At 38.6% G+C, this 22,748-nt stretch overlaps 1 protein-coding gene across 2 annotated transcripts in view; it reads left to right on the top strand.

Moving 5' to 3' along the window:
* pappaa (pregnancy-associated plasma protein A, pappalysin 1a) overlaps nt 1-19,323 on the top strand; it is a 137,445-nt gene extending 118,122 nt beyond the window's left edge. For both annotated transcript variants that reach the window (XM_012874543.3, XM_012874544.3), the window contains exon 22: nt 14,450-19,323. In XM_012874543.3, coding sequence (XP_012729997.1) covers nt 14,450-14,554 — 105 coding nt within the window. In that variant the 3' untranslated portion in view covers nt 14,555-19,323. The remainder of the gene's footprint in view (nt 1-14,449) is intronic.
* Nucleotides 19,324-22,748: the final 3,425 nt, after the last annotated feature.

The following is a 22,748-nucleotide window of genomic DNA, read 5'->3' on the forward strand; positions in this document are numbered from 1 at the left end:
TGAACACCAACGTTCATACTGTATTCCCAGCGACGTTCCAGTCTTTTTCCTCTTGGAATCATATATTATTTTGCGTTTTATTTCTCCACCTGATCTTGGACCATTCTTCATTGTTTCGCTGAGAGATGCTAATAGCCGTTAGCCGCTTCCTTGTTTTATCTCCTGCTGTGTGTGCGCAATACATACTTCCGTTTTATATCACAAATAAACAGGGAAGGTTTTATTTACTAACAAACTGAGCAAAGTCAAAGCATAAAACACCAAAAATAACAACTAATACTACAGCAGGATGTGATAATCTTTCAGAAAAACTTTGTATGCAACCAGAGAGAGCTACATAAATAAACAAAAAGTCAATTAAGTGGCTATGCACCTCTAAACCCAACAGCAAGCTATTAACTATATCAGCAGACACTAATTTTTTTTAACCATACTACTAACTCAGATATCCAAGCCCTTGGCTATGTTTGTAACCATAAATATTTTCTAAACAGCTAATTTATTTTGTCTTCTTTTGAAACTGTATGTTTTTAAAACAGTGAATACAATTGAAATAGAAAGCAAGTGTCACTATCAAGAAATAATTCTGATTACCTAGGCAGATTCTGCATCGAGAATGATGCCATACGCCTGCGTGAAAACAACAATTGAGTGGTGCTTTCCCTTCCTGGGTCCCTTTGAAATGATCGGAAAAGATAAAACAAATTGCTCTGAAATTACCAATCATGGCTTGGTTTATCAGCTGCCAGAAGCAAGGGTCAAGTAAAGCTTACTATGGGTGAGGAACAAAAAGGAAACACTAAGAAATTAGTTTGATAAAAGCAATTGGTATCGGAACAGCTGAAAAGCCAGATGTTAGATATAATTAGATTTCCTTGTTAATCGGTTGCAAAATTGAGGCTTCTTACTTGCAAAATAAATGCTTAGTTCTTTGACAAATAATTGTGTTCAATTATTAGAGTTCTAATAAATCTGAATATGATTTTGTAATGCATGTATTGAATCAGTATTGTTTCCTTATTTATTATAATTTTACTTGACTTGGAGTTAATCATTTAGAATGATTTATCACTCACAGAAAATATTTATCCTTATTAGCAACCTTGTTCGATCAAGTCAGTTAGACCAAAATTGGGTATTACACCTGATTCTCATTTTTTCCCAGGCAAAACAGATGTGTGGCAGACAACAGGATGGAGCTGAATAAAAAATCTCTACAGGCAAACAAAACAAAAACAAAGAAACAATATATGACAAAAGAATCTGTAACTTATTACTGACAAGTTCTCTCTTCTCAGCCGATGATTCATGATGAATCATGAACTTTTTGGGAGACAAAGACGCAAAGTATTTCCTGTTTTGTCAGAACTCAGCATTCTTGTTTAAACCACAGTCGATTAGTTTATTTCAATTTGCCAAATTGTTACTGAAGAATTGTTATGAAAAATATTTTTTTTGTCTTTGTTAAAGCTAAGACTAAAAAAAAAGTCTGTGCTTTTCAATGCACACATTTTTAGAGGCAAATTGTATCTTCTCTTTCCTGTTGTCCATCTGACAACTCTCGACCGACGAGATGCTGATAATTGAAAATTAGTTAAATGTAAAAACTTTACACACACTCACTGCTTTCTCTTGGGAAATGACACTAATATGTAGTTTGAACCCTAAAGAGACGAACATTTTACTTAACTCTGTAGGCCAAAACGGTTTCAGGGGCAATTTCTGCCTGAAATTACATATCTGACATATATCAAGTACAGCTCCAGGGTTATAAAGTGTAAATGTAAATTTTAGTAATTGTGTGACCCTAAGGAATTAAAGATTATTTTTTTCAAAGTGGAACCACTATTACAAATGTCATTATCTGATTTATAGGTTATTAAAAAAAAAATCAAATTTTCTGAGCCTAGCCTAAATATTTTTCAAAATAAATACCGCAAAACTACATGGAAACCCTGTTAAAAATATAGGAGACACCTCACACTTCGTAGATCCACATCTTGACTATAACTAGACTGAATCAGCTGAAGCATATTTATTTCACAAAGGTTTTAGTTGGCAGTGTGGCAGGTGGACCTCTGATTTATCCAAATATGCCAAAACTGTGCCAAATGTGTTTTTTTTTTTTTTTTTTTTACCTTATAATCGGGCAGCAGGTCAAATGCTGATTTCCATTGTAGAACTCCTACTGCACATGACAAAGTCTTTGGTAATAACATTTACCCTGTATTTAATCAATATGTACCATTGTGCACTGCATAACTCAATAAAATGAAGAGAGAAATTATAAATCATGACCAAATTTTTTTTTAAAACACTGCTAGAAGGGCCTGTTTACTCATCTGCATTGCTATGGTGATAGACATTGAGGGAGGAGAAAAAAACAGCGAGGCTGAAAGTTACATAGTTAATTGGTCATAGCTGCAGCTCCTGAGAAAGGGCCAGTCTGTCACTGTGCACACAGCAGCAGGGAAGGAGAGTTTTGCAAGCTCTGTTACGCAGTGAGATTACAAGAACAGAACAGCTGGGACAGAGACGTGCTGTATCTCTTTTAAAAGGTATGACTCTGTAGTTTTTAATGACACTGACCTTGGAGTGGGTGGAGTTAAGCTGCACGGTGAGTCAGCGATGTTTGATAGGCAGTTAAATGACATTTTGGCTATGTTTACCCTGCAGGTGTTGATGCTCAATTCCGATTTTTTTTTTGCTGAAATCAGATTTTTTTTTGAAGTGGCCATTTATATTACTATTAAATGTGACCACCATCATACTGCTGTCTGAACGGTTCAAGACTACAAAGCGACCCGCATGCACAAATAACAGAAGGAGACGTTACAGAGCAGCGCACTGTTTGCAGAAATAATTGTTTCTAGAAGTTTTGATAAAGTTTTGTTTAAAAAAAAAAACTGAAAATAAAAATAAAAACTCAGATATTGGCCGGCTTCTCTCCTTGTTATTATTAAAAAGGTGTTGAGCAAAGGGAGCCGATAATATTAAGACCACATCATAGCAAGAAAAAGTAAGGTAAGAAGAAAACAGCACAGCTATAAAGAATGGTCTTTTGTGGAGTGCTAACTGCCACTATTGTGTGTGGATGTGTAGTGAGAGAGAGGAGAGTGACGTGAAAGCCGGATAAAATGTGACATGACTGTTCAGACTGCGGACACTTTGAAAATAATCAGATACGTATCTGAATTAGTACCACATATGGAAGTGGCACAGAACTGATTTTTTGGGGGAGTGAAAAGATCAGAATTGGGTTGTTCATACTGCCGTGAAAAAGACAGATATGGGTCACATATGGGCAAAAAGACTGGATTTGGGTCGTGTTTCCCCTGCACTGTGAACGTAGCCTTTGTGTGTTTTAAGTGCCATAAAACCAAAATAATTTGTGGAAAAATATAAACATTAAGGGCTCCTCTTTGGAGGTATTTAGGAAAGAAATAAATGTGACTGTTTCTGACCTACCTTTAAAGCGTGATAATTTAGGCGTGGCTCTGCTAGTACCGAGATTGGGCCAGATGGATTTAAAAAGTTAAATCACAAAGAAAAAAACATGGCATGCTTCGTCCAGATAAGCCATGCCATGTCTGTCTAATTCAACTGGTATCCAGCTGCTGTTCTACTCATCAATGGCAGGGTGGTGAGAGGGAGGGGGATATTCTCCACTAATTCCACAACTGTATGGGGTTTTGACATCAGACATTTACCACAGCATCTAGATATACATAGGTTTCTCAGGAGAACCATGACTTTCCCATTTCAATGGCACATGAGTAGGGTAACTACAACAAGATAAAGCTATAATGCATTTTTCCCTGCAGGTTAGCAGGAAACAACTTAAGGTTCAGACTCAGATATCTCAAACACTTAATTCTTCTCTCCCACAATTGATCTGATCAATCAGCTTGGTGCAACAGTTGTGCACGTAGCTTCTTCTCCTCGAAAAGAAGTCTTTATGAGGCCTTGTGCAGACTAAGACTTTTAATGTTTATTTGGTGTAACTTGACCCTTTCGGCCTTTATCTTATTTCATTAACTTCCATTTATCAAAGATTGATTTGTGTCTGTAACGTCTTTAGGACGGCAACACAGACATCCCTCTCCCAACCGACAATCTCCAGTTATTTCTGGGCATCTCGTTCATTCCCAGGCCAGGAGGGATATACAGTGGGTTCAAGTTCTGCTCCAGAGTCTCAGCTTTTTCAAACAAAATTTATTAAGTAGCAAAAAATAAATAAATAAATAAAAAATACTTTGTTATACTTTACAGGCCTTACTTAGCTTTTTTTGTGAGGTTTTACTGTTGTAAAATCTTACTAAAAAGATAATGCACAATTTAAGTTTGTCTTAGTGACACCCTCATGAAACAGAATTTGACAGTGTTCTGCACAAAAGCCTTTTATGATGGCTTTCCTAACTTCCAAGAAACTAAATTGATGTATCCCAGTCCCACCATCAATGCAATTATGGGTCCACCTCACATTGCCAATAAATGTCTTGTATTTCCTCCAAATCTATAAAAGACAAAAGCAAACTTTAAATTAATTCATGCATTTGGACTTAATAGTGTTGTAGACTGATTTTCCCAAAGCCTTATGTTCCAGCAACAAACAGATGGCTTACAACTTTACGAGGTAGATCTTGTGGTATTGAACTCATGAATCTTGCTTCTTTCAGGATTAAACCATCACATCTCACTCTCACATAGTCTCCTCCATTCTCTCAGTGTCATTCAGTCTTTTCCTCGCTAATTGCCACTCTCATTCATTTACATACTCTCTATCTAACTCAGAAACAAGCAGTGCACATAAGCTTTCCATTGGTTGCCACGCAATAGACTGGTGTCTCTGTGGGAATCTTGGTCAATCTCATGCCCCCATTATGTTGTGACAATAGAATAGTGACTCCCTCCACACATCTTTACTGTTCCTCTGCCAAAACTTGTTACATCTATATTTCTCTGTCAGCAGTGGTGTTAAAGTTAAAGGGAAAACAAGGTCACAGTGGTATTTTACCAGAGCTTTCAGTCATCCACACATTGTAAAATTCCTTTCCCACTAAAAAAGATTAAACCGTGTTTTAAAAACAGTCTCATACTTACACGTACTAAACAAAAACTGAAACTAACCTTTAGCATAATAATTGCTTTCCAATTATTCCAATGATTCCTAAGTAATGATGGATTATGCATCTGATCAAAAAATTTGGACTTGATCCCACAATGCAATAAAGCCTCAGGCCTATTTCAAGGCTTCCATCTTTCTCTAAGATTTTGAATAAAATTGTTTTAAACAATTGAAAGGCTTTCTGCTGGAAAATTAGGTTATTGAAATTGCTTTATGCTTTAAATGTTTTCTTAGCACAGAATGTGCATTGTTGAATGTAAATAATGACATCATTCCTTGTAACAAATTCAGGAAACTATGCCGTCCTGGTCCAGCTTCCTTCGGTACAGTGAACCATACCATTCTGATTTGCTTAGAGCATTGCGCAGGTATCCAGGGTACGACACTAGAGTGGTTCCAGTCATATCTGGCTGAGAGAACATTTGCTGTTGGACTAAATGATTGCAGATCCTTATCTATTCAGTTGTTAGGTGGCGTCCCGCAAGGCTCAATTATTGAACCTCTGTTATTTTCTTCATATCTCTTGCACATTGGCTCCATTTTTAGGAAGCATAAGATTGCTTTCCATTGTTGTGCTGATATTACTCAGGTTTATCTGCCCCTAAAACAGGATGATGACTATTTCATTCAAAGTTGAAATGAATGTCTTGAGGAATGGCTTTTAACATTTTCAATTTAAATGTAAATAAGACTGAGGTAATAATTTCTTGTCCTAATATCACTAGTGGGTCTTCCTCTCTCATAGACTTGGTATGTTTGGCAGACTATAGAAACCCTATTGTCAAAAAATATGGTTTGAAAATGGATGGTGATTTTAAACTGGAAAGTCATTGTCATATCAAGGACTGAGGCTTGTGTACATGGGCCGTGCTAACCCTGTGCTACCACCACACCCATAAATACATTTTGCTCTATAGCATATCTGTTGTTCTTTACTTTTTGCACCCTCTTGTTGCTCAAAAAAGTCAAAAGTTTTATTATTTTGACTTTTAATTCATGTGGACTTACTACACCGATTTACTGAACCAAATGTGAAACCCTGCTCAGTTTTTTTTTGTAAATTAATATCCTTAATTTATTTCCTTTACATAGAGATAAGGCTGCCACAGAAGAAAATAGGAATCCTAGTTTGTATTCACTTGAATGGATAAGACGCTCAAGTGGAAGCTTTTCACCCATTTATCTTATCTGTTTTTATTTTAAATATATTTCGCAAAATGATTGGTTTGCCAACATATTAATCTTAACAGAATATGACAACAAATTATGAATGATCTAAAAAGTTAGATTTTTGTGCCCACATTGTGAAAACTTTATGTACAATGGAGATCAAAGGGTCCTGCTGCATCATGACAGGGTTCATCATTTTTTATGTCACCATCTCCTGTAATCGATTTATTATTATCCTAATAAGCCAAAACTTACCACTTAGGAATCAAATGTAAATCTTTAATGGATTCCCCCAAGTGCCAAATAATTATTTCCTCAATTAATTGAGGTGATGTCTTGAGTTTCACTTTGGCTTTCCACATCCCATGACCCTGTAGTTGAATAAACTATCTGCTTAGGTTTGTGTGTGAATAAGTGATATTATTAGGTCATTGCTGCAACATTTAAGTTGCAGTTGCGGTATGTCTGCAGCAGAAGTGCTAATGTGCAATATATGATGTGTAAGAGCTGAGGAGGTAAGGGGCAGTTTTTTGACTACATTGATGAAATATGTGGCAGGCTGGTTTAAATGTTGAACAAACTGTATGTTACAGTCCTAAATTAATAGGAAGGTGGTTTCAGAGCTTTACTTCCCTACTGCAGTATGTTTTTAAACACAAATCAAAAGGTTGATATACAATAGTGTGAGAATGTTGCTACTCAAGTTCATCTGAATAGTGGCACCTCTGCTTTTTTTCCACCCAAAGTTTCAAAATCTTGTTATATCAATATTGACTCTGTTTAGGATATTGTGTGTTTATAGTTACAATAGTATTTACCTCATTTTAGGACCTAGGTAGAATAGGATATTCTTACCTGGTAAAAACAGCCTACATTTGAGGAATACCTTTTAACATGACTGTACATAACATAATTCTACTCATTTATTTTACTTTGCTTCCCAGAATAGTAAAGAACCCTTGTTTTTTGTTTTGTTTTGGTAAAGACTTGTGTATAAGTAGTTCTGGATAACTTGCTGTGTATTGTTCCACTTCATGGGCCTTTGAAGGTGAAAGGAATTGCTGCACGTAAGGTCACTGCAGGATCTCCCCTTAATAGTTGCAAGCTGTTGGCTGGATTTGGAGAGGCAGGGGGGAAGGAAGCAAGAGTCTAGAGCATGCCTCTCTGAGGGTTCCCTTTGCAAGACCCTTTTTGTAGCCCCCCATATAGTTTGGAAACTTTTTTTTTTCCTCCAACAGACTTGGCCTCTCTGAGACATATTTTATGAATGTGGCTATATGTTTTTCTGTCAAAGTTAAGGTCTTGTGTAAATGCTCAGATCGCTGCCAGGTCTTTAAACCTACTTGCAAATCGAGGTCTGGCAAAGGTATGTCCAGTACGCGACTTGTGATTGTCATGATTGATGTTTGTCGCTAAACTGATTGTCTGTGATGTCCATAGCTAGCCATTACATTTTGTGTTAATATGTTATCAGGCTTAGCAGATTAGAATTTTGGTGTTGTTATACAGGGATGACTGCATATATATGGTGCATATAGGTTTTCTTTACAGTTTCTAGTAGTGCTTATTTCTCAGCATTCCATGGTAATTTATTTCCTGGCTGAACAAATTTTATATAAAATGTTCACATAATTGAACCAGAAACCAGAACAGACTCTCTTCCAACCCCACATTGCCTCTCTGCTATGAGCACATAACTTCTTCCAATTTTCACTGGCCTTTTAACAGGCCCACATTTGGAGGTGTAGTGGAGGAGTAAAGCAGAAAACTGGTAATGTAATACAGTTACTGCAAAAATTAATGTCTTGAATTATGCATGTCAAACTGTAAATTTCCATTTATTATTTTAGGTGCTCCTTTGTTAATGGGGGTGCAACGAGATCTTGCAGCATGAGATCTCCCGATATAAAATGAACTGTCTCTCAATGCATAATACAGTTTTTAACTTTATGTGGCTTTATCTCGCAAAATAAGTCTGTGATATTATGATAACCCCTAAACATGAGGGTGAATTCTTTATACATGACCTCTATTGGATGCTCTTATTTTGAAGAATGAAAAAGTGTAGCTGCATTTGGTTTGCATCCTCTCCAAATAGCATACTTGTCATCTCGTATTCATCATATGTCAGATTCACGCATTTTATGTAAAATAATTCATCATTTGTTTTGCTAGATTTTCTTCTGCTTAAATTAGGTGTGTTTTTATGCCAATGCATGGTCCTACAAAATTAGACTGTAAATACTGCTTTGAAACTTTACTATCCACAAAGCATAAACATAAAACACATCTTAAGAATACTACACATTATGTAATACAAACATGTAGTAGTGGTAAAATAAGTTTTAGACTTTTATTTCAAGGTTGGATCATGCTAATGGATATCAGCACTTAAATGGTTCCCAGTCATAGGAATTTCAGCAAATATGCACAGATAAAGACTAGGGAAAGCAGATAGAATAGTAAGAAAAAAACTTTTATAAATGATGCCAGAATCAAATCTCTCACAGTAATATTCTAGATTCTTAGACACTACCTGTCAAACAACTTTTGTAAACATCTTACTAATTATTTTCCATATTGCAGTGTTCATAGAAAATTAGAAAATGAAAGGAGAAACATTTTATAAATACATGTTTGTTTGTGCATGGTATTCAGGATAAGAGCTCTAGAGATCATAAAGATGTAGACGTGGCAGAAAGAAAGGAGAGATGATGTGTATGGACAAATTTCCACCCATTTGATCAAAGGCATTCACTCTCTGTTAGGGAACTGGCTGATTTCAGTTGTTTGCCACTACTAATTTCTTCTAATAACACATGGACACAGTGATTAGATTCAATCATGTGTTATATGGCTTACTATATGCTTCATACACAGGAGAGAGCAATATGGTGTTTTGAGCTCTTCCTGAAATGAAAGGATCGGGGTCTGACAAGGTTTGCTACTTCAGTGGGCCTTTAATGTTGTCCTTGCCTTGCCTTTACCTCGTGGGTGTCCTCATCCAGCCCTCCTCTAACTCCGGGACACTCGACAGCACGGGGGCCCCTAGGCTCACAAGGCCAGACAGTCCAGTTTCCCAGCCACCCTGAAAGAACCCTAAGTCAGGGCCAGATGTGGCACCTGGCCCAGTCACCCTAGAGGTCAAGGTCAAAGGAAAGCATGTCAAATCTGCCACCCACCATCATTCTCTGCATAGAAAGATAAGCAGAACTGGCCTTGGTGTGGAAAGTGCGAAAGAGACTTGGGAGATGTTGTGGGAAAGAGTACTGCAAGGGAAGGGAGCAATAAAACAAAGAATAGATAAGAAGAGAATTGAAAAGACGTAAAAGTATAAAAGAGAGACATTGTAATAAAACTCTGAAAGAGTCAGGTGGGAATGAGGAACTCTGTGTTCTTGGCTTCAAAATGCCACAGAGGAAAAGCTGCTCATGCAGTTGACAGCTGTTTCTGAAGTGTGTCCGGCCTTTAGCTTGTAAAGTCGTCCCATGTAGACCTCATTTTCTCCAAGGAGTCTGGGCCCAGCCCACCTGGCCCGTGCATTAACGACACCTCCCCCACACAAACAAGTTATTTTATACCCTATGTGCAAGGGGAGCCTGCGTCACTAGTCCTCTGGGACAAGGCCCGTGTCATTTCAGAGTTCTGTCATCTACAATGCCCTGTTTGCACAAAGTAGGCTTGGTTTTTGGTGTTGTGTTTTGTAGGTTTTTTTTAACCACATAGTTCCTTTTTTATACAGGTAGCAGATTCTCTTCTTTTAGAAACAGTGGTGGATATGTATACCTGTATTACACTATGATGTATCTGCTTATCATTTCAGTGGTGCATGAAGATACTATGGTTTAAGTAAGAATCCTCCATCTTACCAGTTTGACGTAATTAGCAGTAATTAATTCAGCTAATAATTGTTTGACAACTTGAGGGAATTGATACACAATCTATAGAGCACTGAACTTTCTCCCAAAATGGTCGGACAATTTTAAATATGAAAAAAAAAACAGTTACATCACAGCTAAAGTAATTTACTCTGTTTTGTGTATTATATACCCTTACTCTAAATACAGATAACTTACAAGCAATACAAAAGTGGGGCACTTTAGAAGAGACATGTCTTTTATAGACGTGACAAAGTATGATGTTAATTTTTTTTCCCTTTGTTTATGTTTGAACTCACTCAATCCACATGTTGACATATTTCAATATACATGACAAGATAAGATATATTGTGTGTCTTTATGAACATTTCATGTAACCAGGGATATTCTTCACATAGAAAAGCACAAAACTTAATGGCCACTAGACAGTGCTTTTTTTCTGAATATCATTGGCCCTATATGACAAATTCTAAACTATAACTGAAATGACTATTAAAACTTGCAAAATAAGATGACATAAAATCAAAAACAATTCTAAAGGTTTACTTTATACTGAGGCTTTCCTCTTCTTCTCATAAACTTGTATGTGGTTTTCTTCCTGTGACTCTCAGCCATGTTCAAAGTATAGTGCTAGTGAACAGCGGCTGAGCAATGATCCAGCTCTCAGGTCCAAACATGGTGTAAGCCTGGACGCTTAAATTGTGTGCGGACCAGCTAGCAGGGGTCTTTCTAGACATTTTTAACCTCTTCCTGGAGCTCTCCACGGTTCCCGCCTGTCTGAAATTCTCTGTTATCATGCCTGTCCCCAAGAAACCAATCATCAACTGCCTCAATGACTATTGTCCCATCACTCTGACCCCCGTCATCATGAAGTGCTTCAAGACGATCCTCCTAAAGTACATCAAGGACGTCATCCCTGCTGGCCTGGAGAGCCTGCAGTTTGGGAGAATTGTTCCACAAAGGATGCTGTCTTGTTAGCACTGCACTCGGCTCTGACTCTTTTGAAGCAGCTCAACACCTATGTAAGGATGCTCTTCATGGACTTCAGCTCAGCATTCAACACCGTGCTACCAAACATGCTGGCTCGTAAGCTCCACAACATGGAATTATCCACACCTCTCTGCTCCTGGATCAGTGACTTCCTCGCTAACAGGCCCCAGGTGGTGAGGATAGGGAAACGCACATCTACACTGATCTTCAACAAAGGAACGCTGCAGAGCAGTGTCCTTAGCCCAGCCCTCTTCACCCTTTTCACTCAGGACTGTCCTGCTGTACACCCCACAAACACAGTGGTGACGTTTGCAGAAGACACCTCTGTAGTGGGTCTCGTCTCCAACAATGATGAAACCCACTATAGGGATGAGGTCAGCAATCTCACACAGTGGTGCTCCAGGAACAACCTGATCCTGAACACCAGTAAGACCAAGGAGGTAATAATAGACTACAGGAGGTCCAAGAGGACTGAACACGTTCCTCTCTACATACAGGGGAAGGTAGTGGAGTGTGTGGACAGCATTAGGTTCCTGGGCAGTCACATCTCCTCTGACCTCTCTTGGACTGCAAACACCTCCCACCTGGTGAAGAAGGCCCAACAACGGCTCTTCTTCCTCAGGAAGCTGAAAAGGACAGGACATTTCACTAAACTGCTAAAGAACTTCTACAGAGCTACCATAGAGAGTGTTTTATGTATCAGCATAACTGTATGGTATGGGAACTGCATAATCCATGGGAGGAAGGACCTAGCACGGGTGTTGAGAATAGCACGGGATTGTGGGATGCTGTATGCAGGATCTAAACTCAATTTAGAACAAGTTCAAAGAGGGACCAGATGCATCTCCACTGAATCCACCCACCCAGGCAATGCACTGTTTGCCCCTCTCCCATCAGTAAACGCTTCAGAAGCCTCAAAGCCAAAACAAATAAGCTTAGAAAAAGCTTCTTCCCAAGAGCTGTGAGGGCAATCGCCCCCTGATAGGTGACTGCAGTCCAACGCTTTTAAATCACCCTACTGTTATTAGCCTGTCATACAGTACAATACCTTTAATATTACTGCCTACTGCATACTATCATCTCTGAATATCTAAATGCACATTTCTGTAAACGAAGCCTCAATCATCATTGTTCAATATGTGGTGTAGCCTGCTAACTCTGACTTTCCTAAACTCTAAAAAAATAAAATACAATAACCTCCGTTCATTGCATGTGTAATGTCAAGTGTAATGTGAATCGGAGTAGCCAAAGAGAAATGGGACAGCCAATAGATAAGGTGATAACCCTGGAATTTAAGGGACACAGGGGGTGAGGACAGGACCAAACATCTGACCAATCCCTGCCATTCGAACCAAACGACAGGATTGGTCAGACTTTTTACAGTCCTGCAGCTCTCATAGAGATCACATTTTTTAACCTCCTTTTTCATGAATATATAATGTATTGACTACTGTCAGGGTGTAATTACCATTTCACCCAGTATGGCAAAAAGTGATTCTGAACAGGATTACTAGCTATAGTTTTAATGGAGGTGTACTGTACGTTTGCACCATTCAGTGACAATAAAAGTATTCTATTCATATTTAGATATATGAATAGAAATGTTGATTGGCACTAGTCCTTTCATATATATAAAAAAATAAAGCTTTCTTTAGCTTACGGCACAGTGCCATCTCACTTTTGACTGCACGGTATAATATTTCTGTTCAACCGTGTTGCAATGTTTGTTAGGACTGATTGTCCAAAGAAAAAAAGAGCAATACCACTTCACCCTAATGAAACCAAGGCTATTAAGACACAAATACAAACATTTCCTTGGTCTGCTGCCTGCCTTACGTGACTTGCAGAAGACGTATTTCCTGTTTGGACTGGAGAAGGGGGACACATTTAGTGTACCCAAACAGCTGAAGCCAACCCCTCGAGAGGTGAGTGAGCAGACAAGGCAGCAGCAGCTGGTGTTGGTGACGCATTGCCAACGTTATCCGGCTACGTCAAAGCCCGGGGCAACAACCACTGATCGCACTGCTATGCTTTCGCTGGCAGGAGCTTATGTTAAAACAAAGGTATCAGAGAAAATGGAAGTCCATACAAAGATAAAGTGCATTGATGTCACAAAATGCATTTCAGTTTACTCCAGATTTTCAGTTTGTGGGAGGAATGTGCTTTTTCACATTGCATGTCGTGTACCCACTGCATACTACTTTTTTCAATATTGTGTTTGAGGTGCATACATTTGATTTTTTTGTTTTACATTTTCTGATCTTATGCTATGAGCTGTACTTATGGTGTCTTGAAGATGTAATAATCCTTTAAAAGGGGACATATGATGCAGAATCCCCTTTTTCATCCCTTAAATACATTTCTGTGTCCTTGGAATCTCCAGGAATACAGAAAATGTAAAATCTGTCCAGGTGCTACTCGGATATCTTTATATTCCTTTTGGGTCATATTTTTAAAGCTGTTCAGGTTTCTATGTTTTCTATTAAGTTTTTTGAACAATTACGTCACAGTATTTGCTGCTGAGCTGCTAAACAAGGCCTTCGAGGTCCGGCTTACTGATTTTGCAAATCTGACATTTTTATTTCTTGAAGTGATTTTGTAGTCCAAGCTGAAGGATGCTGAAGCGTCAAGGGATAAGTCAAAATGTTCGGTAGCATCTTAAAAAATTACTACACGGGGTGGCGTGGAACACCCTGTGACCTGGAGGGGGGTGGGGTGTAAAGATCGCACCAAAACAAATTTCTCTTAGACACAACTCAGAACAGGCCTAAAAAGGGGGATGTGAGAGTAAGTTAATGAGGAATTCAGACTAAAGCATTGCAGTTCCACTTTATATAGACCACAACAGAATGATTTCAATGTGAAAAGGAGGAGTTGAAAAGCATGATACCCCCCTTAACTGCTTCACGTTTTGTCACATTACAACCATAAATTTAAATATTTTTTAGCGGGATCCAATGTAATAGATCAAAATAAAGAAGTGCATAATTGGAAGAAATAGGAGGAAGGAAAGTGATAAATTAATTAAAATTTTCTTTATAAATAAGAACCCTACATTTGCCATGTGCATCTTTACAGTGTTTGTGTGCATTTGCCCTGCAACAGTGTAAAGATGTTTGAATGTAACAGTATTTTTCACCTAAAATCGTCAAAACAACTTGAAGTTTGTGGTTAATGTTAAATAAAGGTAAATGTTTATTTGGAAAGAACTGTAATCAGTATTTTGGGTTGAAGTTGACAACTAAATGTGAAAATGCTAATATTTTTTTTCTCTTCTGCTTAGGTAATTCCATTCCCCATGTCCTGCGACATACGGAATGAGTGCTCCTGTCGGGATCCTAATGCTACAGAGAACCGAAACAATGACAATGTCCATTCCTTTGGGTGATCAACCTGAGCAGGGATCTTCATTCACTGTTCCAGGACCCTTCCTCTAACACAACACAGCCAAAAATGGCTGACCCAACCTTCTTCATCCTCATCTTAGCCCACAGTTTCCTGCACATGCTGCTAATAAAGGCATACCTCTCCGTCTGTACTGCAATCCCAATCAGCTTCCATCTCCTTTTGAATTTTTTCTCTGCAAAAAGAAAAGCAACCATCCTCAAAGAAATATGGTATCAAAAAAACACGAAAGAGACATTTTCAATAACTCACCCAGAATAAAGAAAAGTGTAACCATGTCTAGGTAGCATGTCTTTTGGTGAGTTTTGTGCTGGCTTTAGTATTGATTTTAGTTACCTCACTTTACAATCACATGACTGAACCAAAGGTATATCAAAACATGCAAGATTGGGACTGTGTCGACGCTGGCTCTGTGTTTTGCAGATATATTATGTTGATAGAGATTTACAGAAATCCTCATACACCTTGAATGCCGGTGGATGTGGGGATAATATAACGTAGCCATATTGTTTTAAGCCACAGATTTGACACAAAAAGGCAATCTGCAATACAAAAAGATATAGTCAACTATAGAAAGAACAGTCTAGGACAATGCTGTTTATAGAAAAAAAAAATCAACATTTAAAAATTTAGTGTGGCTCTTTCTTCTTTCTATCCATAATAAAGTAGTATGCTTAGACAGCTTTGTCTTTCTTGCTGCTCACAGCTCATCCTAATAGCATTCATTCATTCCCTGCATGTTCTTACACAACTCTGTCATCTTGCATTTAGAGAGAAAACATGTTGACAACACCACACGTGAAATGCACTAACAACTTAAGAAAATCCAGAACCTCACTTGGCACCCCTCTTCTTATGCAGCTGCCCCCGCAAATAACTCTGTATACCTTGATTATGACTTAAAGAATGTCGTCCATAACCTCACTTAGGATTTGGGGTGATTTTAGTTTCAGTCTATACTCCTCCCTTATGGCGTTAGATAAAACCTTTGTTACCTCAAGCACCATCTCAAACTGAAAACAAAAGCTGAAAGTAAATCCATCCCATTCCTGTTCAGAATGTAGTTAATGCTTATCAAAGGCTTGTGGCTTTCATGATCTCTGTACTACACACCACATTCACACAAATTACAGGGATAAAGGGTTGGCTTGACTAGATGTGTGCAACTCTAACCCTAACACTAACCCACGCCACCACTCAACCAGCCAGCATGCTTAGCTTACACAGACTCTCTCATGTCGCTAGGTAATTTGCAGAGTAATACATTAAAATGACATTTGGATGTATATGTCAGCACAGCATTTCCAGTCATAGTATGCTTAACCCTCTGCAAGAAAACCTGCTGGGTCTAGTTTTGTTCATTTATTCATTCTGCCTCCTTTTCAGTACAAAGTGCACTTCTAAACAGCATTTTTCTGTGTTGCGTGTTCCCATAAAGTAACTTTGTTAAACAATATAGCTGCTATGATAGATTTCTATTTTGTTACTCCTCTTTCCCAACTCGTGAAAACTGATCAGTTTCATGCAACATTTGATGGTGTAGTCTGCCTGGCATCTTGGTCTAAACTTTGCTTCTTCTCTTTTGCAACAACCACAATAATAGTGACAATTAGCATGATTGTTGATCATCATTTCATTTGAGCCAAGGTCTCTCTCTTTCTCTCTCTCTCTCTCTCTCTCTCTCTCTCTCTCTCTCTCTCTGACTCATATTTGGCTGCTATGGCATTCATGATGCTTCCTGTAAACACTATCCTACATGTCATTTCATAACCAATATTTTTGGAGACCATTGAGAATGCAAGAAAATACAAAGAACATGTGAAAATAATATTTTCCACAAAATATCATTTGTTTCAGAACATGCCATATTTAATCAGTGTTTGCATAAATGACCTCAATTTCTGCACTTTCTAGTTAGGACAAATGTGTATCTTTCAATTTTTTTTAGAAGCTGCTATTATCAGAATGATGATCTAAGGCAAACTGCATAGGATTTAGCAATTTGATTCCCTGTGTTGCCTTTTGCTTTTCTACCAGTTGTGTTTTTACTTGGTTCTTGTACGACATTATGCAGATGACACATTGCTATGCTACTCTGAAACCTAAATAAGGTGTCTGCATTGGATGGCAGTAATGAAGCAGGGTGGTACTCCCACATTGAATCATATATTAATTTAGACATCATTAAAAAAACAACTAGATCTAAAGCAATGGTTTTTCATGACATGTATTATGAAATATTGAAAGTTCAGACTGCAATTGCTATGTCTTGTGTGTTGCCTTGGTGTGCGTATAACATCTCAAGTCTCGGAGGCAAAGTGGAGAGATGCTGAAGATAGAAAAGGAAGAAACCCCTAACAAAAAGGACTCTTGAAAGACTTTGTAACTTTTGCAAAACATGACACTTTGAGAGGACACTGAAGGCTACAGGATCTTTGATGATTACATTTATAAACTTTATATGAAAAGTATATATTACTGGTTATTGTATGTATTCCAGATGTAATGTTTGTATTTTAGATTCTGCTGCCTCACACATAATCCAAACCAGTGGTGAGTGACTCACCTGGAGTCACTCCAAATGCATTGCTATGCTATGGTTCATTATTTGCGATCATGGTCATAGAAAAGCCATTCCAACTGTTTAAATTAATCAGTCACAAACTATGTAAATAGATATAAACTTATTCTAGCATAATCAGCTGTCTCCTCTGCATAATTATATCATAATTATGTGATAATTATATCATATTATGTCAGTACCTAGATACCAAAACAGCTGATTGTAATTACCACAAAAGGCATCAGAATGTCACTACATCAACTCGAAAAAAAAAATCTTCTTAAAATTGAAAAATTTACCCATAAGCCATAGCTATCAAACACAGTCATGGGTGAAAGTATACATTTGTGCATCAGATGAGGACATCTCCTGTCTACTGTAGTCATCACATGATCCCTTTGCTGTACCTCATGCCTGAAATCTTTGCTGCTTCTATAGTTTTGGTATTGTAGTGACATTTTGAGTCTCATAACAATGGTGTAAATAGTACAACTATTTATTGAGAGTGTTATACTTTTTTAAGTTATATTTAAGTTCCATTTAAATTATTTTTTACATTCATATATTAATCAGCGCATTATATGTTGTGAGTCATTTTGTCTCCGTCTTAACAATCTATCAATTGTGATTGTTGGTGTCAGGCACTGATCAGACATATACAGTTCAAGTTTGGTTGTCAAACATGATAATAACCAATCAATGGTAATTATGCGTAGATGGATGCTGCTTACAAAATGGTATTTTTTTTTAATTAAAGCCAGAATTGCGTTTATTTTTGTCTTTCTGTTTAAAAAAAACCGCACATGATAGCCATATGTACAAGGAATGCTTAAAAACCGATTTACAACGAAATGCATCATTGCTCATTATACAACAATATATTTCCAGCTGAAGGCAGAGAGAAAAGAGACTGACAATTAAGGAGAAGCAAAGAACTAGAGGTTAGATGACATCCAACAGTGAGTGTTCTTGGACAGGGAAATGCAGAAGGTGGATAGCCAGTGAGAGAGAGAGAGAGAGAGGGGTATTTAAGGATGGGCTGCTTTTCCTGGCCTGTCGAGCTGTTTGTCCAGGTGTGAAAGTGTGTACTCACAGAGGCTGCCCCTGGGCAAAGAGCAGCCAGCCTGAATGGTAACACGCTAAGGCCAGTGAGTCAGAGTTTCTACTGGGGATGGCAGCCATCCCACGATGGGACTCCTACCTTCACTCCCTTCACCTCACCTACCTCCATCTCCCCTCTAACTCAACACTCGGCCTCATCTGTCACTGTCAGGTATGCCTTTGTGGGGCAGCCAGGGTCGAGCTTGCCCTGTGAAAATGAGAGGGGATATTTGCCCAGCTTACAGAGCCATTTGAAGTTAAGATGAAGGAATACATTTCTTAACATCTACAGTCTATGCTTCTCACACCATAGGAAACCAAACCAGTCTTCTTGTTTGACAGGTTTTGATATCTCTGTGTTCACCACCAAGAGTTACTCCTGTAGTTGAAATTAGACACCCTTTGTTTTTCTTGTCTACATATGTCAGACATTTCTGTTGAATTCATCAAAAAAGCAGAGAGAAGAACTGCAGTGTGTAGCCCTAATGTTTCTGCTCTAGTCTTTGAAATAAAGGGTCATGGTGTTTTCCAAAAAATTCTTTGTGTGCTGTAACACATAAAGTACCTCTCACAAGCCTTTAGCTATAGATTAGTCATATTATGTCTGTTTCCTTATCCTTCAGTGAGTAACAAAAAGTTGAAGTATAGTTTTTTTTTCTTACATAAAAAATACAAAGATATGTACTTGCATATTACATGGATATTTAGTGGTATTATTGTAATGTTCCATACCCAACGGCTCAACAAACATATTTTAAGATGTAAATATTGATATTACCTAATGATTGTATTCAAAAACTTGTACTAACTGTTTGAGAATAGCTCTTGGATTGATTTTTATCATAAATATAACATAAAAAAAAAATATCCGTGAAATGTAGTGTCAAAGTATCACCTGCAAAGAAAAAAAATGATCAAAAAAAGTAGTGATGCTTTACCACACCACTTGCTGTCAACATTTATTTGTTCATAATGACCTAGTGTAAGCACTGTTGTCAGATGTATAAACCATGATATTATCTGTTGAGTCATATATTATTTATTTGTTGTCAATAAAAAAATAAATAAAAAAATAATCAGAACAGTCATCTTTGGGTCCTAGGAGTTTGTTAAAACTGATCTCCACAATCAAGCTTTTTTTTTTAACACCAAGAAGTTTCTTATATTGTTCTAAGATGATTTGCACCAACCAACAGCTTTTGTTCCTCTCCACTTTATTCTGTACATTATCAGGTCTTATTTGTATGCCTTTATGTCAACCACAGATTTTACAAACTCATTATTGTTCAATGGCAAATGTTTAAGGGCTTATACTGTTAATCAGCTACTTTTACAGTATTTACTTCCCAGTAAGCTCAGCTTTTCAGTTGGCAGTCTGCAGTTTTATGGCACATACAGTTTAGAAACCATTTTCATTCTTTTTCATGTGCTTTTACATTTGCAGTTATGTATACATGTTGGTGGTCTCGTACATAGGTGCACGTCTTATTCCTTTTCATGTCCAGCTTAATGGCAAGCAGAATGGTGCTCTGGCTGCTGTAGATATGCCAAACATATTTGTTTTATCAAGAGAGGCTTTACACCTAAAAAAAAATCCTCCCTAGATGCCCAACCATTGATGATTTATTTTATTGCTGTTAAGGTATTAAGTACAAACTGATGCCAAACATGACAGAGGAAGAAAGGGAGAGTAACAGAAAGAAACAAAGGAAAGAGACACAAGCCATGTTTCCATGGCTTGTGTATTAGATATGTTTCCATCCACTGGTTTGGAGCGAATTAACCAGGCTACGCAAAATGTAGTTTTATCAGAAGTTGACGTTGTGCATGGCTGTAATATTCAGGAAGAAGAGTTTGTTAACTAGCATGGACCATGCATATAAAAAAAGGAGAGAGGTTTTTTAGAACGTGTTGCTATCAGGCATGTTGTAATTGTTCTGTCATGTCAACTAGTATCAGTGATGTTGCATGCTGTCAGGAGATGTTAAGAAAGAAACACAATTCAATGCAGGTTATGGGAATACTTAGTTGGGGCTCCTTTTCCCTGGATTACTGCTGCAATGTGGCTTGGCATGGAGTTCATCAATCTGTGGCACTGCTCAGGTGTTATGAGAGTCCAGGTTGTCCTTATAGTGGCCTTCAACTCTCCTGCATTGTTACGGTGCATTCACATTGAACGCAAATGTGTCAGGCCAAGAGACAGATTTACATGATATCCCTATGCACAGGTGCCACATGGGAGCGATGTGATGTGATGCCATGCGTAGCCGCAGAGGCAATTCTAGTAACGCAAAACCCAAGATTTTGGCAATTAAATCGATGCTATCACTGTCTCTTGTTCAAGAGTGGCTTGACACAAGGAATGCGACAGCTGAAACCATGTTTTGTTTCACAATCCACTCCAGGTTGCGGTAATCCCTATTGCTTGTACAGTTTTTTCTATCACATCTTTTCCTTCCCTGTGCCTCTCTATTGCTTGGACACAGAGCTTTGTGAACAACCAGCCTCTTTAGCTATGACTTATTTTGTCTTGCCCTCCTTGTGCAAGGTGTCAATGGTCGTCTTTTGGACAACTGTCAAGTCAGCAGTCTTCCCCATGATTGTGTCACCTACAGAACAAGACTGGTGTTTTGAGTCAATTAGCTGATTGGTGTGTGGCACCAGGTGTCATCAATATTGGACCTTTTCAGAATATTCTAATTTTCTAAGATACTGAATAATAATAGCAATAATAGACCAGGCGCAAAGCCTCAGCAGGAAGGTTGGTAACTTAAATGCTCTGTTATTTACAAAGAAAAAGTAACTTAAAAAGCACAAGGATAATCTGGAAGAAAATGGAGGTCAATTGTAAATTAAAGAACCAGGTTTAATAAAAGACTCTAGTGCAAAGAACTGAAAAACAAGCCACAGACTAAAGGATTCTCCAAGACCAAAACTTAAAACTCCCTCCTCAACTTGAGCCACATGCTTAGGGACCACACAAATCAACAGTAGTCTTCCCACAATGAAAATGAAAACACCACTTTCAGGAAAACAGTCTTGACTTCAGTCTATTTAAACATCACCAGGGTGACAAAGTCTTCACCATGCCTTCACAAGCCTCAAACAGCACACATGCTGCCAAAATGTCCAACTGGCAATCAGACTTGCTCATCTCCCAGCTTTATGCTCTGCTCGTAAAGGCTGTAATCAGCTGCACCCTACATGCTGCAGGAACCTAATGGCAGGAGATAACAGAACTCAGCGGCAGCAAGGAGCCACACACCGACATACTGCAGCATGTAAAGTTGCATTCACATTGAATGCGAATGGCACCGTGGCACCATGGTTTCGCCACCACTTTTGCCTGTTGTCGCAGTATAATAAACCAAAAAGCCCTCGCAGTGGCCGACCAGCCAGAAATACAGTAGTACAATGGTGCTATCTGGTGACACTTTCACTTAATTGCCACTCCAGTCTTCTCACTCACTCTTCTCCAGGCTTGCTCCTTTCTGGACTTGCCTCTGTAGTAATAACTGGTTGAGTCATAAAACTCAGGCTGACCACAGACCACCTCTATCAGCTTGTCTTCAACGTTGAATGAAAACATCTTTGTCTCCGCCGCAATCCTTCACTCCACGCCAAATCCAATTCCTGATTGGTTATTGCGGCGTGACGAGACAAAAAAATTCAGATTTTTGAACTCCAACAACTGTCGCTTCACATCCACTGCAGGTGCTGTGTTGCTGTGGCTTCGCTTTAATCAGCCAAATCACGTGTTTTGGTCTCTAGAATTGCCTCTGTGGCCTAGTTTAGCGTCACGTCTCTTCTGTGTTGCGCCTGTGCGTAGGGATATCATGTAAAGCTGTCGCTCATCCTGCCACATTTGCTTTCAATGTGAACGCACCTTCACAACGGGGAAATCTGGGAAAACAAACAGCAACACCTGCAACAAGACAAAACAAGTCAAAGAAACAGAAAAAACAGAGCAACAATACCAGCAGCAAAGACATCGAGCAAAACTGTTGATACTGATGGAGAAAACTACAAGGCAACACCGCTACTGTACTAAGAGTGCACGTGTGTGTGTGTGTGTGTGTGTGTGTGCGTGTGTGTGTGTGTGTGTGTGTGTGTGTGTGTGTGTGTGTGTGTGTGTGTGAACATGCACAGTATGTGGTATAGGCCCTATATGAATTGTGTGTGATAGGTTTAGAGGGCCACTGCCATTTCTCCTCCAGCCATCAGAAGGACACAGAGAGGACCCCAAGACCATGAAACCAGCAGCTCCATGGACCACAGAGGCCAAGCTGCCCAAAACAAGGACGCCTTGCATCCATCCAGAGGACTCCAGAAGGGAGCTTTGGAAAGAAACCCCATGCCTGTGGAGCAGAGGCCTCCATATGAATCAGGGGCCACAACTGCAAGGAGAGGCAATAATTATTCCACAATGTCTGAACAGTTTTGTCAGCACACATATTCAGTCCCTTTTACTGGTTCCTTTTGAATGAGATCCAAAGCAGCCAATTGCCTACAG

Source organism: Fundulus heteroclitus, chromosome 8 (assembly GCF_011125445.2).
Source record: "Fundulus heteroclitus isolate FHET01 chromosome 8, MU-UCD_Fhet_4.1, whole genome shotgun sequence".
Taxonomy (NCBI): domain Eukaryota; kingdom Metazoa; phylum Chordata; class Actinopteri; order Cyprinodontiformes; family Fundulidae; genus Fundulus; species Fundulus heteroclitus.